Source organism: Stegastes partitus, unplaced genomic scaffold (genome assembly GCF_000690725.1).
Source record: "Stegastes partitus isolate 25-593 unplaced genomic scaffold, Stegastes_partitus-1.0.2 Scaffold1481, whole genome shotgun sequence".
NCBI lineage: Eukaryota > Metazoa > Chordata > Actinopteri > Pomacentridae > Stegastes > Stegastes partitus.
The window spans coordinates 149,892-166,971 of NW_007579212.1; the positions used below are offsets into that span (position 1 = coordinate 149,892).

The 17,080-nt window shown below is 42.3% G+C and overlaps 2 protein-coding genes across 2 annotated transcripts in view; both read right to left on the reverse strand.

Moving 5' to 3' along the window:
- Positions 1–429: 429 nt before the first annotated feature.
- Positions 430–10,324, reverse strand: rogdi (rogdi atypical leucine zipper). Its single transcript, XM_008299930.1, has 11 exons — positions 10,202–10,324; positions 6,684–6,755; positions 5,344–5,426; positions 5,068–5,122; positions 4,887–4,967; positions 3,224–3,319; positions 3,021–3,119; positions 2,214–2,327; positions 2,079–2,128; positions 1,715–1,841; positions 430–1,152 (listed from the first exon to the last, which is right to left on the reverse strand). Exons 1-11 carry the CDS (start codon positions 10,274–10,276, stop codon positions 1,111–1,113), a joined length of 894 nt encoding a protein of 297 aa, XP_008298152.1. The 5' UTR covers positions 10,277–10,324; the 3' UTR covers positions 430–1,110.
- Positions 10,325–14,019: 3,695 nt separating this feature from the next.
- The window catches only part of LOC103370782 (putative oxidoreductase GLYR1), a gene marked incomplete at its 5' end in the record, with an annotated part of 10,235 nt that continues 7,174 nt past the window's right edge, over positions 14,020–17,080 (reverse strand). Inside the window, one exon of the mRNA XM_008299935.1 lies at positions 14,020–16,983. Coding sequence (XP_008298157.1) covers positions 16,909–16,983 — 75 coding nt within the window. The remainder of the gene's footprint in view (positions 16,984–17,080) is intronic.

Below are 17,080 nucleotides of genomic sequence, written 5' to 3' on the forward strand. Positions count from 1 at the left end.
GGATGGGGATAACAACTGTTCCACACCAAAGCTCTCAGAAGTGACCATGCTGCCCAGTGAATGACCTACTGGCCACCATTACCGATGAATGACAGTGTGCCTAAATGCTTTCATTTCAGCTCCTCTCCTCTCATCCTCAGCGTTAACACCAAGCACACCACCTTCTCTACATTAGCAGTGAAGACGTTACTGCTTTTCCCAACAACATATCTGTGTCATATTGGTGTCTCTGCTGTGTTACAAAGTAAACTGTCTACAAGAAGCCCCGTCTACAAGACACCAAACATTGTGTTCCATGACAGACTGGTTGTGAAGGCCTGTATCTCACACCTGCTGGTTAGCTCGATCTTTAGACCTGGTGTTTGTCCTTGTCTTCCGAACAACACATCAGCCTACTTTCAGTCAAATGAATGAACTCTGAGTCGACTATTTTACATTACACAGAATTTTTTTTCATGAAATAATTTGACTTTACACAAACAATCCCTGATCCAGACCTTAAGAAGACGTGATACAAGTACTTTCACAGGCTGAGTCGTTCTGCCCATGATGAGAAAACTGACCTTAATATGTAACATTTGCAGTGTTTTTGGAGCCTGGGGGGATGAAAGTAGAACTGTATTGTTTGGGAACGCAGAGGATGGACGCAATATGAAACTCCTGTGAGGGGAACTCAAAGTACTCCAGAGAGAAAGCCACTGCGATGACCAACAACTGCTTAAAATTAGTGTTCCACATGACAGTTGATAACATTTGGCTGAAAAGTAGATAAATAGTACGAACTAAGCTGCTTTAACATAACAAAAAAATAATAATTCCAATAATAAAGCAGCAACAACAACCACATTCAGTCATTAAGAAGTCAGTACTCGGAGATGTAATACACATATATAAGAGGAATGTCGGTCAGCTGTGTTCACGCAACTGAGTATATGAAATGCTGACATCTGTTCGAGTCTAAATGGCTCCTGACTAATCACGCAACACTTCAGACTGAATGATTGCATGACAAACACATATAAAAATAAAACCTTCCCAGGGTGTCCCTTACACATCCTCAGAGGCGTAATGGAGTGGATAGTTTGGGTCTGACCGGTCGCTGGCGGAACATTAGAAAGGTCTGTAGTTCCAGAAACTGGAGAAGACTGAAATCTGCAGGAAAAGGAAAGTCAGAGCAGCACGTTTAGATTTGCACACAATTACACATGCAAAGTTGGGCATCAACCGGTTAACCAGCTGAAGCTTAAATGCAGTCACTTCAGGAAGTATTTCGACTCCTTCATTCTCCGCACATTTTAGAGTACATCATTTGAAGTGGGTAAAACAAGAATTGAGTGTGGAGACAGTCATAGCTTGGACATGATCTGTTTTTCTAAAGTCACAGAAACATGGAGTTTGTATTTATCTTCAGTGAGGTGTTCGAAGTGAAACAGAAACGTGTTGTCACCCTTAACGTGTCCTGATGAATACAGCTACGCAACATGGAGCTGAGCCACACAGATCCTTCTCATATTATTCATATGGATGCATCACTGTTAGACCAGGTTTGTAGTTATAAACTTGTTCACTTCTAACTTTTGGGTGACTTTGGAATGAATTCAGCAGCCGCAGTGCTGGCGGGGGCTCATGGGTATTTTTGCATCTTCAGTGTGCCCATCTAGCCGCCATTTCGTGTCAAGATCAAGCAGGTAGGAGTGTATTTTTAGATACTCGCCTTGTCCTTGAGCTGCTGACAGAGCTGCAGGGAGATGGTGAAGAACACCAGCGTATCGTTGAGCCACGGTACCACGCACTCCACCTTGTGAACGTGGCTCACCTCAAAGCGGTTGTTGTTGAGCTCGCTGTGAGACGAGGGTTCACAGAGAAAAGCGAGAGGTTAAAGGGAGCTTAAAGATGCTCTTTTTAAAGGCTGTAGAGTTTCTAATGGAGCCCTGGAAACGCAGAACTTATACAAGTGTTACCAGCGACTATCTGCTTGATTTCATTTACTATTCATCTTTTTGAGCTATTCATTGTATGTTTTATGTATGTTCAAGTACACTGTATTCTACAGAAGGATTTAGGAAAACAGGCCTTACAACATCGCTCCGGGGTTGTGCAACACTGAGCTTCCAGCTGGCTTGAAATTCTGTGGAGAGAAAACATTAAAACGTCGGTCACATGACGCCGCCTGTAGCTTCACACGGTGCTGCAGGGCTTTCACACGTTTTCACCTTGGTGGTATTTGGAGGAAGCACGTGGAGCTGGTAGACGGTCAGACACAGTTTGCTCAAGTTGATGTAAAAGTTGACCATCACGTCGCCTGGCATGGGAGGGGTGAACATTTTCTGATGATGAAAGGTTAAGCAGAGAAAGAAGGGAGATGGAGCAGCAGTACGAAATGTTGTTTTCAGGAGTGTGAAGGTTACAACTATAAAACTTTGCTCTGTGCCTGCACTACATGTTCACATCTTAACATTACACATGAGACAGTTGTGTTGCTGAAACCATGAGCATTGATCTGCTGCTATAACTGCCTCCACTCTTTTTGTCTTTTCATAGTTTCAGGCTTTCTAGCAACTTGTTGGGGGATAATGCCTGGTTTCCAAGTATATCCTAAAGGTGTTGAAGTCAGAAACCTGTGAAAGCCAGTCAAGTTTGTCCACACCAATCTTCAAAAACGATTTCTTTACAGATCTGATTTTATGCATGGAGGCACTCTGATGTCAAAACAGGAAAAAGACAAACAATCTGTTGACACCGAGGTGGAAGAACACTAAGGGTTTCAAAATGATTTGAAATAATTGGATCGAAGGTAAAACAGGAGCCCAAAAGCAGAGAAGCCTGGATACTTCTGCCCACATCATACCAGACTTCCTCAGTAACTTGAGATTCGTATCAAATATATCTGTGACAGCAACACGTTTGTTAAAGACTAGTGTTGGATGATGCGTCGTTCATCTTGGCTGCCAGATTTAGCGGAACAGAATCTAGACGTAACGTGTTGAAGCAGTGTTTGTGTGTTGTCTGCTGGCCTGTACCATCAGACCGCTGGTGGCCAGCTCAGGCAGCGTCAGGGAGGCCGGGGTGGTGAGGCGGTTCCTTGCTCGTGTCAGCTGGAGCATCACTGCATCCATGAGCTGCAGCAGGAGCAGAAACATGGCGTTAAAAAAAGACTGGAGTCTAAGCCCCATTCATCCCTGTGCTGATGTGAACGGCACGCCGCTGCCCCGGAGGGACAGACCTTATTAACCTCAGCCCCGGTCTTAAAGTGATAGCTCTCATCACGGCTGCTCAGCAGTTGCAGAGCCTGGTTCACGTGGTTCCTGGCATCCTGGATCTGATGGAGGAACAGACAGACACAGCAGGAAGGTAAAGGATATGAGCAAAGCACGATTTCTTTAAAGACAATGAGGGAAAGTTTGTCAGACCACTAATATTAACGGTCTCAGCCACTAACAACATATAAATGTGACTACAGCCGAGTCACTAGAGGACTCAAACCACCCATTCTGACAAAGTTGCAAAGATCTAGGTTGCGGGTACAAGGAGCCAAAATGAGTTTCCTCTGTAGGTGGTTGGGTTTAGCCTTGGAGACATAGCGAGAAGCTCCGACATTAGGAAGGAGCTTGGAATAAAGTCGCTGCTCTTTTGCGTCAAAAACCGGCCACTTGAGGTGGTTCAATCGACTTCATAAAGAAGAGGGACATCTACACGGCCTCTGCACATCCTGGTGGAGGACTACAAGTACCTGAAGTCTACATCGACAGAACTGGAGGACCAACACTGATGCTGTGTACAAGAAGGGGATGAGCCGACTACTTTCTGAGGACGCTGAGAACCTGAGACAAATGCAGTAGGATCAGTCTGTTGTGACCAGCGCCCTGGACTTCGCAGTGGTCTGCTGAAGGAGCAACGTCAGGACACCTTTGAAGCTGCGGTGGAAAGGAGGACACTGAACAAACTGTTGTCCAGTCTGGTTGATCCTGACCACCTGCTTTAAACACTACTGGGTAGACAGCGGAGCAGCTTCTTGAACAGTTTGGTTCAGCTCCACTGCAGTTCCTCTGTTTAGCTCCTCACCTCTGGCTGGCACAGAGCTCTTAGCACCCTCTGCTTTGTAGCATCGGTGTGATTTTGCAGTTATCTGTTTTTCTGCTGACACTGCACTAATTGCGCTGATTCATACAGGACTTTGATTTCCTCATTCTCTGTATATTTTTTGATTTAGCATTTGACACTTTAAGGTGCATTTTTCACTTTAGTACTTTTTTGATCATAGTGTATTTTACACTTTATTGTGAATTTTGTACTTTAGTAAATTGTTCCTATTTCTTATTTATCTATATTGCGTCTGTGATCACTTTACTACTGTCTGCTTGCTACTACAACAACAGAATTTCCCTTTGGGGATCAATGAAGTATTTCTATTCTATCTGGACATCTGATCTGGACGCCTCCTTTGAGACTTCCTTTGGACGTTTTCTCATCATGTCCACTGTGGAGGAGACTACGGGTAGAAACAGAACTCGCTGGACGGATTATATATATCTCATCGGGCCTGGGGACGCCACAGGATCCTCCAGGAAGTACTGGAAGGGTTTCCGGGGAGAGGGACATCTGAAATGACCTGCCTGATCTGCTGCCTCTGACCCGACCCTGGTTAAGCAGAAGAAGATGGATGGATGTCTAAACCCTGTAAGTGCTGCTGTCCTGGCTAAGAAGTTTCTGACCTTTGGAGTTACTTAGATGAATAACATTTTAAAGATCTACATGGAAGAAAAGTAAGGAAGTAAAACACCAAAAGAGGATGATTCACATCCAAAGAAGTTGTGAAAGTAACTGACAGTCCTCACAGCCACAGCTTCAGTTCTCTATTTTTCTGGCACCGTTGCCCTCTACAGTACCTGCTGCAGTTTCCATTGCTTGTCTTCTCTGAACTGAAAGTGCAGCACTTGGCTGCTCTTTGCAACCTTCAGGTTTATGTCCTGTTGAGAAAAGTGAAACGAAAGTCATACATTAAGCTTAAATGAATGCTTTCTCTTAACAGAAGGGGACAAAGCCTGAATGAGAACATTGCAAACTTACAGCCTGAGTCAGAGCATCTCCCTGCAAAGTCAGCACCCCCTTCACTTGATCCATGCTGCAAAACATCACATCAGTACTTTAATATCACCACAAAAACAACAGGAAATGACCGACGCACTCAGACCAGCTACCGGTTATCATACGACAGGCACTTCCCCACAGGAAGGCACTGTTATGAAACAGACAGTTGATTCACTGAGGCTGATCTAGTCACTGCAACTGCACACCACAAAGAGTCGCACTTTTAAATGAACTGGAAGGAAAATAAAGCATTACGTTGAGCTGCCGAGGATGAAGTTTTCCTGTTTGAGTTGACTCTCCAGGCCTGGTGTTGGCATTGAGAAACGCCGAGATGCCTCCTGTCGACAAGAGCAGAGCGAAAGGTTTCTCAGTGTTAGGAACAAATGCAGGATTCATGTATCTTCATCTCAACAGTTTCCCCATTTTAAAGAGAAAATTGGAAAATGACAAACAGGGATTTGCAACAACATTTACAAAAAAATCTTTTTTAAACAAGAGGTTTCCATTTAATTTTGTCCCCAAAATAGATTTTTGCGTTTTCTTCTTATGGATTTTCATATGAAGCTAACTTATGACTTTCCATTACTACAAAGTACTTTATATTATCTTTGTTATCCAAAGGTGAACCAACAGTTTTCATGTTTCAGAGCAAACTCTGTGCCTGACAGGCGTGATCAGAGGAGCTCTGTTTGATGAAAACAGTGAGAGTCGATGACTTTGTTGTTTATTTAATATGATTTTACATATCTGTCATATAACTGGAAAAATATTACGACAGTTCCGTTTGTGGCTAAAGCTCCAAAAAACACTGAATCAAACACATCCCATGATGTGTCTTCGGTACTTTCTTTGTCAGATCCTCCCTGCTGATAAACACCCACATCGACTCAAATTGTCTGCAACCAGTTATTAATAAAGGCTTTCTGTTGTGATCAGAGGCTGAGATGACATTATGAGTTCCTCTGAAGCCACAGAAGACGATGTGCGACTGTTCTGACAGACTGACTGGGGCTCAGGACAACAGAACAGATCCTTGAACAAAATCTGACAAACAGCTCCTTATTAAGCCCTACATACGGATTTATATGAGGAAAAGTTCCAGGACTGGTGTCACAAAACATATATTTCAAACCCAAACTACGAGTTTCAGTCGATCAACCAGCACGTCTACAAAGAGATCCTGCGGCGTTTGCTTCGTTCAGAAGAAGCAAGAGTTGTGGCAGGACAAGTCGTGGCTGCTTCACCATGACAACGAGCATCCCACAGTTCCTGGCTGAGAAGAACATGGCCGTGCTGGAACAACCTCCCTACTCACCCCACCTGGCTCCATGGGATTGCTTCCGCTTCCCCAAGCTCATCATCAAGGGGACCCGTTTAGAAGACATGTACGACATCAAGATGGCTGTGACAACGGAGCAGCAGAGGATCCTGGAAGAATCCTTCCAGGAGTGCATGGCGGCGTGAAGAGAAGGCTGGGGAAGTATGATACACTCCAGGGGGATTGTAGTTTGGTTTTGAAATATATCCTTTGTGACACCAGTCCTGGAACTTTTCTGACAAACCTCATATACAGTTCACAAAAGGTCAACTTTTACCTTCAGGACATCCTGGAGCTGCTTCAGCACAGCATGTACTTCTTCTTTCAGCAGCCAGTTGAACTCCTCCTCCTACCAAACAAATTAAACAAATATTTGATTCCTTACAAATACAAAACAACACTGACACTTTGTGCTGAGCTTGTCCTGGTGGAGGTGTCAGAGGAGGATGCTGCTAACGCTACAGATCATTGTGGACAAGACGGTTTGCTGTGTTGCATGTTTCCAATCATCGACCTTTAACCCTCCGATGCATCGGTGGTTTGTCAAACATTATTTCTGTTCTTATATAAAATCATACTGTTTAAGATATTTTCAGAGTGAGGCAGTACAGTGGCGCAGAAATAAGCTGGATGGATGGATTTTCAGCGTGTAGTAAAAAAAATCCATCCATCATCTATACCCCGCTTAATCCTCACGTGGGGGGGCTGTTCATTCTGGATTAACTAAATACTATTAGGCCCTCCCACAGCCTGGATTCACGGACACAGCAGCTGAAGGACAGTGTCTTCCAGGACAGAGCACATTTACGAGATGTTCTGCCTTCACATGTTTGTTATAAAGCTGTGACACAGATTTTTTATTGTCTTTTAGAGCTTGTAATTCAAACCTTTCCAACCATTTCAACCATGTGATGCATCGTTCTCTGTACTTTGCACCTCGTGTAAATCAGAAGCCAGTTTGTTACACATTTGTAAAAGGGGCCAGTGACACTAAACCTGCAAGTTTCTCCAAGTTTGCTTCGAATTCAAGCAAGAGCAGGAAGTCACAGTTTACAGTTAACCTGACCTGAAGCCCAGCGAGTGGTTTGACTTAAAAAAAACACTACAACATGAAGAACCACAGAAATAAATGCAGACACAACCTTAAATATTTATTTTACTACATGTCAATCACATTTAGTTCCTGCAGTTTTTCTAATGTCTGATGTGACGCTTCCCAGTGATTCTCTCATTGTTTAAAGCCACTTCTCCAAATAATCCAGACAAACATCCAGATATGTTGACAGTTAGTCGATTCTGTGAGAATGAGAGGATAGTTAATCAATCGACTGATTTAAAAGAGACTGGAGGGGAACTTTTTGAAATAAAAACCGCTTAATAAAACTAATATTGAGCTAAATTGAACATATGCATTAAGAGTATTTCATGGTGCAATATATCATCTTTATTTATACAAATTAGTGATGCACGATATTAAGATTTCTGGTTGATATCCGATATTAAGATTTCTGATATTGCCAATAACCGATATTACTGACGTCGATATTTAATTTTTGTTCACACCAAAAAATGGGAATAAATAAGCACTGTAAGAAAACTATTCAAAAGAAGCCCGTATCAAATGAGACCACATCTTCTCCTTTATTACGTAACAAAAGTAAAACATATTTAAACATATTTAATGTTCAAATCCAGGATCATCTAAGTAAAAAAAACATCTGTGAAATAGCAGCAATATCAAATATAGAGACGAAGGTGCTAACGTTAGACAATCACTGGTTTTTCACAAGTTTGTTCATCGGCCCGATATCGATATATCAGAAAACCACTAATATCAGCCGATACCGATGTGATCACCGATATATCGTGCATATCTAGTACAAATGTATTTTATATTGTCGTAAACCGGTAATTTATATCGAACACTCGGAAAACATCAAATCCATTCAGCGAGGGAAAAGTTGAAACATGATATTTGGTATTTGGACTTCCGACAAGAGTGCTGGAATTAGAGCTGCAGCAATTTATCAATTATTCAACTGAAAGAAAAAACAAACTGGAAGCTATTTTGATTATCAGTTTATAGTTCTATGCATAATGTTTCCAATCAAATGTTGCACATACTCAAGTGTAAATACTGCAAATAGAGATGGTTAAATAAATAAAATGAAAAATGCAAAGCTTATGACTGGACAGGCAGTGCAGAGGGAAATGAGTTTCAATAATACAAACCACAGGATACAACAGTGGAGAGAGCACCCCGGTGCAACATCACTTAAATGGCAATTATTCTGCATCGTATCACCACTTCTTTGTTAATTTCCCACACGAGGGATCAATAAACTTCGTCTTATCTCAATGATTGCATCATATCTAAGCTGAGCAGTCGGGCACTTCCTCAATCGGAAGCATGAGCAGGGTTATAAACTGACCTGTGAACAGCCAGACTTCCTCAGGTGTGTATCTGCGTGTCTGCATCACGGTTCCACATTAACAAAAAAAAAGATGAATGAAAATTAAATTGGAATCTGATTGTAAGACAGGCTGCAAGGTGGCTTGGTGGTTAGCACCATTGCCTCGCAGCAAGAAGGTTGCTGGTTCGCGTCCCGGTGAGGACACCCGGGATCTTGTTCTCCCCACTCTCTCCAAAAACATGTTGAGGTTAATTGGTGAATCTAAATTGTCCGTAGGTGTGAATGTGAGTGAGCTTGGTTGTCTGTCTCTAAGTGTAGCCCTGTGATAGACTGGTGACCTGTCCAGGGTGTCTCCTGCCTTCACTCGAAGTCAGCCGGGATAAACTCTAGCCCCCCATGACCCTAGTGAGGATTAAGATATAGATAATGGATGGATGGATGATTGTAAGACTTCACAGGGATGGAATACAGAAAGATTCACAAACAAGCAAAAATCTGTGGAAACAACAATAACAGGAATCAGGAGGTAGAGAACATGAATCACACTCACTCCAGAAATGACAGAGACAACGCACAACTTGCACAACCAAGCTGTGACAAATCGTGCTTTGTGCTTCAGACTTGGCAGACGAGTTATCAGCGGAAATCAAGAGTTTCTGTGACAGGTCACAGCATAAATCCCCAGCCTGATGAATGTTAGAAGCACATTTTTTTGGGTCAGATGAGACCATAAACTTGTTTGGCATGTTTGCTGTGCAGCTGACCAGGACAGTGGATGCACAGTCCTCACAGTGAAGCACAGCGGTGGGAGGGTGACAACATGGGGAGTGCAAAAGGTGTTCAGGAGATGGCATTTGCAGATGCACCATGAATTTGTGTAAACATAGCAAAACACTGGATGCAAACAAGGCTTGCAGTCTACAGACACCTTCCAGAGGAGGAACATTCCAGCATGACAACAACCCAAACAAACGTTAAAGTGATGTTGCACAGACGTGACCTCCCCACTGACGCATTCTGTGTGTTACCTTTGTGTAGCACGGATCGTGACGCCTGACATAACGGACAGTGCACCGGCGTGGATCAGTGGCTCACACCGTGGATCCACAGCTCACCGCACGCGCTGTTTCCACGGGCCGCTCTGCTGTCAACATGACAGCAGAGCGCGAGCCCCGGCTACTGCACCTGCGCCGTAGCGCGAGGATGCTCCCGAGCCTCCTATGCTAGCATGCTAGTTTGTCCCAGCTCCATTATTTTAACAGCTTAGCTACAAATGTTTAAACGAAGAAAAAAAAAAAAAGGCCAGTCAGTAAAGCAGCTAGCCGCGTCTCCCTGCCTAGCAGCAGCAGTACGGGCAGTAAATAGAGGCTGAGCGGCTTACCAGCACTGCTCTCTCCACTTGGCTGGCAGCTGACATCTTGGGCAGCTCCGACAGAGATCTCTGCGGGTTCAGCATTTTGGGAAATCAACACAAACAATCCCTCCGTTAACACTTTAAAACGCCGTCCTCTCCTCGGGACCAGGGTGGGTGTCTCTCTACCTGCTAGCTTAGCGACGGATGCGTTGCCTTCACTGACGTCGGAAATCATGAGCATGCACAAATAAACGTCGAAACTCAGCTCGAATGCAAACGAAAAAGGGGACGGAGAGACCCTGCTGGCATCTTAGATTTAAAGACGTGTGGCCATAGAAGCAGAACAATCTTATATTTTCGGTTTTATCTCATGTACGCTCATTTTCATGCTTTCATTATGCTTCATGTGGACTATTATTGTGTAAATATGGTTGATTCTGGCCGCATAGCAACCCTTCGACTTTAGGAAAACATCTACAAATCAACTGTGCATAAGCTGAGAGGTGTGTTTTGTTATTAAATCCAAACACACCGCTATGACAGAGAGGCTTTAATATGTACAAGCAGCCCTGAATGCAGCATGAGGTCGGTCACACGTTCTCTATTAGGTGGACCCGCCCACTAATCCTTATTTGGGAATTCGACTTCCGCCCTCTGATAACGCACAGGCCTCACAACAAGAAATCAACGCAACAAGTCACAGCAGTTTCTGTATAAAGTCACGTAAATGTCAAATGATTTAAAATTGCACCACCTTACAGTAACAGCATACTTCTCTGTTGAACAGTAGTTTTCTCTTGTATAAGATTTAAAACGAACTGGATAGATTCGTGAGAAATACAGGCGCCATAATGGAAAATTAGGTGCAACAGAAATCAGTGCATCTTTCATGACAAGTATCTTGCCTGACTTGAATCCAGGAGAATGCCTTAATGTTTTAATGCCTTTTGGACGTTGGATTCAAGTCAGACAACATACTTGTCCTGGTCGTAGTTTTCCCTTTTTTTCTTTAGAAACTTTTGCGTAATTTTCTCAGGGTTCTTTGGATTGTTATCATGCTGGAAGGTTCCTCTTCTGGCAAACCTCTGTCGACTGGGAGTCATCTTTTCAGCCAGATTTTGGTATATTCACACAAATTCATGGTGACGTCTATAAATGCCATCTCCTCGTCACCTTTTGCACTCATGCAGCCCCAAATTATCTTGCTCACACCTCCTGGCAAGGTTCATCCCAAACATACAGTCAGTACACACTTATTCTGACTTAATCCTCCACAGCATGCAGGATATCAAATTTCTCGAGACCGGTTCAGTCAGTTTTTTTTTTTTTTTCCAGCTGCTGTTCACTTGAGGGATTGTGTCGGTCTAATTCTCTTTAAAATACCTCAGAGGTGTTACATTGGATTCAAGTCAGGTGACATTCTTAGCACACATGACAAACATTCTTTAGAAACTGATTTTGGCAACGTGCTCTGAATCATTATCACTGTTCGGACTATGTATTCGCTGCTGTAGCTCGAGCCAGGTTCATGCCAAACATGCAGGGCCCTGGCTAAATGGTCTGCACTTATATAGTGGTAGCGCCTTACAGTTCTCATTCACCCATTAACACAACAATGGCCACAGAGCCTGCCTGCTATCGGGGCAACTTCAAGTTCAGGGTCTTCAAGATGTGGACAGGGCGGGGGATTGAACCGCCAACCTTGCAACCATCTAAACTAGTTTAATTTTGCAGTTTTGTGCCAGAGAGCAAGTTTTTTTTTTCTTGGATATCATCCATAGATGTTATGCAATGTTATTCTCACTGCCTGAGCTGGCACAGAAACTCTGTTTTCCATCAATAACCCTCTTCCAAATCTGAGGAACTGGTTTGTCTGTTTTACAAAAATTGGGAAAGTAGTGCGCTGCCTGTGGCGTCATTCATTGGTGGCCATCTTGGCTCTGATTAGTGGTACCACAGCTAGCTTTATACCAACTGATAACTGCTGCAAATGTGTTTCCACTGACTTTTAGCTGTTCACTCATCTTCTGTGTCCTTTTCATCTTACAATCACTTTTCTGTTCCTCCAACGATTCTTTTCCACGTGGAGCCGTGATGTAAACATGCAGCTAGACACAGTCAAGGTTGGAGAGCAGAAACCTTATTGCTCTTTGGTTGATCTTTTACTAGACCCCCTGCAGTTTGTGCACCAGCCTCACACTGGAGCAGAAGAGGCCCTCATCTTTCTGCTCAAAGGGTTTATACTCACCTGAAATATGCCTGTGGGAGTCATGTCAAGACCATGCAACCTGCTTTGCTCAGGAAGAAGCTTGTGGACATGCAAGTCATCCACCTGCACCAGCACTAGTGGATTGGATCACCAACTAGCTCACAGGTCAGCCACTTAGTGAGGCTTCAGAGCAACATATCAGACAGTGAGCAGCACCAGTACAGCTCAGGGGACAGACCTGTTTCCCTTCCTGTTCACTCTACACCTCTGATTTCTGACACAGTCCTGCCATCTGCGTAAGTTTTCGGACGACTCTGCCACGGAGGGCTGCATCAGAGGAGAACGGGAGGTGTGGTGGACGGGTTTGAGGACTGGTGTGAAATCAACCACCTACAAGTCAAACACCACAGGATGCAGATCACATCTAAAACAGAAATATTCAAGACGATAGTCAAAGCTCCTGTTCATTATCTGGATATAACAAGTGTAAGATGAGGAATGGTCAAGATTTCAAATAGTTCATCTACAGCTGAACAGACCTGTCCAGGAATCGTGTTTAAAACCAAGTTCACGATAAATATGTATGTGGACGTTAGGAAGGACGGGGAGGACTGATGTTGGAGCTAAGCTGCAGTATGTTACCAAGAGAAGTGAAACATGGTAGTTATATATTTCTATATTGCAGAAAACTAGAACCCTGCAGCCTTGAAGAAGCAGGAGGAGTAAACATAGGAAGTACTGTGTGGTGTGGAGACTATAATGCACGAACCATGTTTATAGGGTTAAAGGGTAAAACTGACTTTAATGTCCAGGTAGAGGACGAGTTGATGGACGGTGAACATCTTGTTTATAGTACTGATGGAAAAAACACAAGGACAGATGTAGACATGATCAAGCCAGCTGAGCTTAGTCGGACATTTCTAATCAGTTCCTTGGTGCCATTGTGTCACTGGTATACATACCAAGATGTCAGAGTACATTATCTTGCTGATAATTCTCCTGTCTTTAATATTTGGTATTGAGATAATCGAAAAGTAATCAAGTTACATTACTTTGTTAATGTGAGGACATTATGGAGTGAAGTGAAACCTAAATGTGACATCCATTTTTATTTATTTTTTGTGGCCAACACAGCAAAGACTACACTCTACCAACACCTCCGCTCCAGGGTGGAATTCATTTAAAATAAAAATACATTTTAATGTAGTGTTTTTAAATAACTGTCTTCAAAGGAACTAGTAGACTTGGAGCTGGGAAATTAAAATGAACTAAGACTGACTAATACAGCTGGTCCTGAGTGACAATGAGTGGCAAATACTAGATGAGCTCAGTCAGTTTAGAGAACAAATCATATCAACGGTGCAAAAACAAATATCATCCTACATCCACCCAACCGGTCGAAGCAGATGGCCGTCCCTCCCTGAGCCTGGTTCTGTCGGAGGTTTTTTTTCCCCTCGCAGGGTTTTCGGTTCCTTTCCACTGTTGCAGACTGCTGAAGCTTATAGGGAATCCAACTGTTTTGGATTGTTGGGTGTTTCTGCCTTTGTGAAGCGCTATGAGATGACTTGCTGTTGTAAATATGCGCTATACAAATAAAACTGAATTGAATTGAACAAGCCAGAGCTGGATCAGTCACTGCCGTAATGTCAGTAATCAGGAGAGGATTTATTAAACAGCACAAAAGTCTTGGTATTTTCACATGTACACAAAATCATAAATATCCCCCAAACCAAAGTTCCACCCTCCTTCAAAGAATGGGATCCAAGTCATTGTCATTTCAATGCAATAATAAGCCAGATTATATAAGCCACATATTTATAAACCATTTACACTTGAACTGAACAATCTACAGTAATAAGACACAGATGTTAGACAGTCACTCTGTAGAATCAAAACCAAACCTAGTTGTTTTCATTAATCCTGGTTATTGTAGATACAAAAGGAACCCTACTCAGCCTAATGTGCTATTTACACGTCTTCTAAAAACAGGTCTTTACACTTGAGCGTTTGGGAAACCTAAATTTAAAAAAAAAATCTTAACCATGGCAAACGGACCATCTTTCAAAATGGAACGCTGGATTCTTAACACACAACTGAACGATTATTCTGTTTTGTGAGAAACCTCTTTGTTGATAGTTTTAACAGGTAAAACTGCAAAAGAACAAATCGCTGTGATTTTTTTTTTTTCTCCCTCCTCCAAGGAAAGATTTGCAATTTGGCGTTTCGGTGGAAGAACAGCGGGGCTTGTTGCTACAGCTTCCTTGTGTTTAAAGTCACTGGTGTCCCGTACAAGAGGATGACAGCGGGGTTGACTACTGATGTGTCAATAGGCCCATTGGTGACACTACAGGGTGCAGATGAGAGCCAGAGCGACACCCTTCTTACAATCTACAAACACCTTAAGGGAAAGTTAAGGCATTGTTTAACTGGTGCTTCAGTCTGGTCTTGTTTGAGGAGCTATACCCTCTCCAGGACATTACACTTGTGGTTCTTTTGTTGGACACTTATGTAGGGGCTGTGCTAGACTACATGGTAGAGGTATTCAAGGGTAGTTCATGGAAAATCTCACCATTCTTTTTAAAAAGAGTAACGATACCCGACTGGTACAGACTGTGGGGAAAATTTGTTGAGATTATTCAGCATGTGGTGGTTTCAGAAATAATAGACATCAGCAAACTATGTGCCACTTTTCCTGAGCTTTACATCTGTGTTTTAAAAAATAATAATTAAAAGTTAAATAGTAATTTTCTGTCAGACATGTTGACCTGCAGGACCAGAACACAACCCGACCCGTCCTCATGAGACTGAAAGTAATTTGGACACCGATCAGATGGCTTCTGCCTCGTAGATGTGGCACAAACATGACATTTAAAAACTGCAATAAAAGTTTTCTAACAACATGCATATTTTGATGATAATGATGATCCAAATTATGGAGTAATGAACTAATGGAGACATTCTCTATACGACCTCGAGCATATTTTTGGTATTTCTCTGACATTTCTTCATAATTACCGGCCAATATATATATATATATATTTATTTATTCATCGATCTGTCGTGAGCTTGCGTCAGCCAGAAACACTGCTCGGCCAATCTGCTGGTCAGGAGCCCGGCTTCTGTCAAGTTTTGTTTTCCAAAAACTGAGCTTGTGACTTGTGAGGACCTCTACTATGTAGTCCAGATGGCTCCTACGCTTTTTTATTTATTATTATTATTTTGCCTGAAAATCCAACCGAAAGCAAGAAATAAATAATAAGACAGACTCTGTGTTTGGTTTGGGACCCAGACTGGGTGAATATGTAACAAACAGTTGAGCTAAGGTGAGCTGTGTGTGTGTGTGTGTGTGTGTGTGTGTGTGTTAGACTGATGTAACAGTTTCTCAGTGGTGTTTCTAAAAGGAGAGTCGAGTTCGTTCTGTTCATTTCTACAGCTTTACGTGTCTTTAAACCCCGTCTGAAGCTTTCATTCGTTTGGTTTTTAATACTTGGGTCCCAAAATAGTCTAAAATTGACCTTCAGAGCCCAGCCACAATATATTCTTTTTTAATAACTTCCATAAAATAAAATAAAATAAAATAAAAACATGGCTGACTCAAGGCTGAAATATTGACTTTCGTTAAAATACAACTTAAAAAAAAGCGGATTCGTGTAATTTCAGACTTATTAAAAAAGAAAAAGAAATGAGAACTCTTCCAAACATATGAATGAAGGGTTTGAAACGTGGAAATCTCAAGTCTTGATGAGAAACATCAACTATTATGGCATTTTAAGGCCTTAACACATCTGTCGTCATTAACACCAATGTTAAAGCATAAATCATCTCGTCAAACACAGAGAGAAGCCATGACCAGACTGCACCAAGAAGACCTAGAAAGAAACATAAATAAATACATCTATTATTGAAAGATTTGAGGGGTTACAATATTAAGGCAATGCAGTGGCATGTTCTTGGTGTTTCCTCCCATGGATTTCTGGACAATAAAAGAAATTAATTAAAAAGAAAAGCAAAGATCACACTTAATTAAATAAACACATGAGAAAGAAAAACAAACTTCTTTACGGTTTCTGCATCCATAAAACCTGACAGCAAGTTCTCTGGCTTTACAGTGGAGCTGGACCTCACATCCTCACCAGGAACCCTTCCGTTACTTCAAAGGTTTTTTTTTTTTTTTTTAGTTGTCAGAAACCAAAAAAAAAAAAAAAACTGCCCTCCCCCCCAACACACAGCAAACTGCAGCAGTACAACCTCGTTCTGAGCATTCTTACAGCGTATTCCCCCGGTACAGTCAGTGCAATGCTCAAGGTTGCCTCTAAAAAAAAGAAGAAGAAGAAGAAGAAGAAAAAAAAAAGGAATTAACTTAACTCGTGGGCAGGGAAAGTGGCTGGCACTCGGGCGAAAATGAAATAAAAAGAACTACACTTTAAAACGACAACAAAAAAAACAAAACAACTCATTAGATGACGAGGGAGAAATAAGAAAGGATTAAAGACTGTGTGGTCCAGAAGATAAGTCACACCTCGCTCTAGTGAATGTAGGCTCTGTAGACTGCAGAGATATCGTTGTCTGACTGGTCCAGTGCCTTAGCCCTCTTGTAAACCTGCACAGGAAGACAACAAAAAACACAGTTTCAGCTTGATTTCAGACTGCAGGACTTAATGCTCAATTCAGATTTTTTTGTGAAATCCGTTTTTTTT

Bases quoted from the DNA above. Each gene is read 5' to 3' on its own strand.
- rogdi (XM_008299930.1), bottom strand. From the start codon at position 10,276: ATGCTGAACCCGCAGAGATCTCTGTCGGAGCTGCCCAAGATGTCAGCT. The intron at 6,756-10,201 runs GTAAGCCGCTCA...TTTGTTTGGTAG, and splicing joins AAGTGGAGAGAGCAGTGCTG to GAGGAGGAGTTCAACTGGCT. The intron at 4,968-5,067 runs GTAAGTTTGCAA...TTTTCTCAACAG, and splicing joins GAGATGCTCTGACTCAGGCT to GACATAAACCTGAAGGTTGC.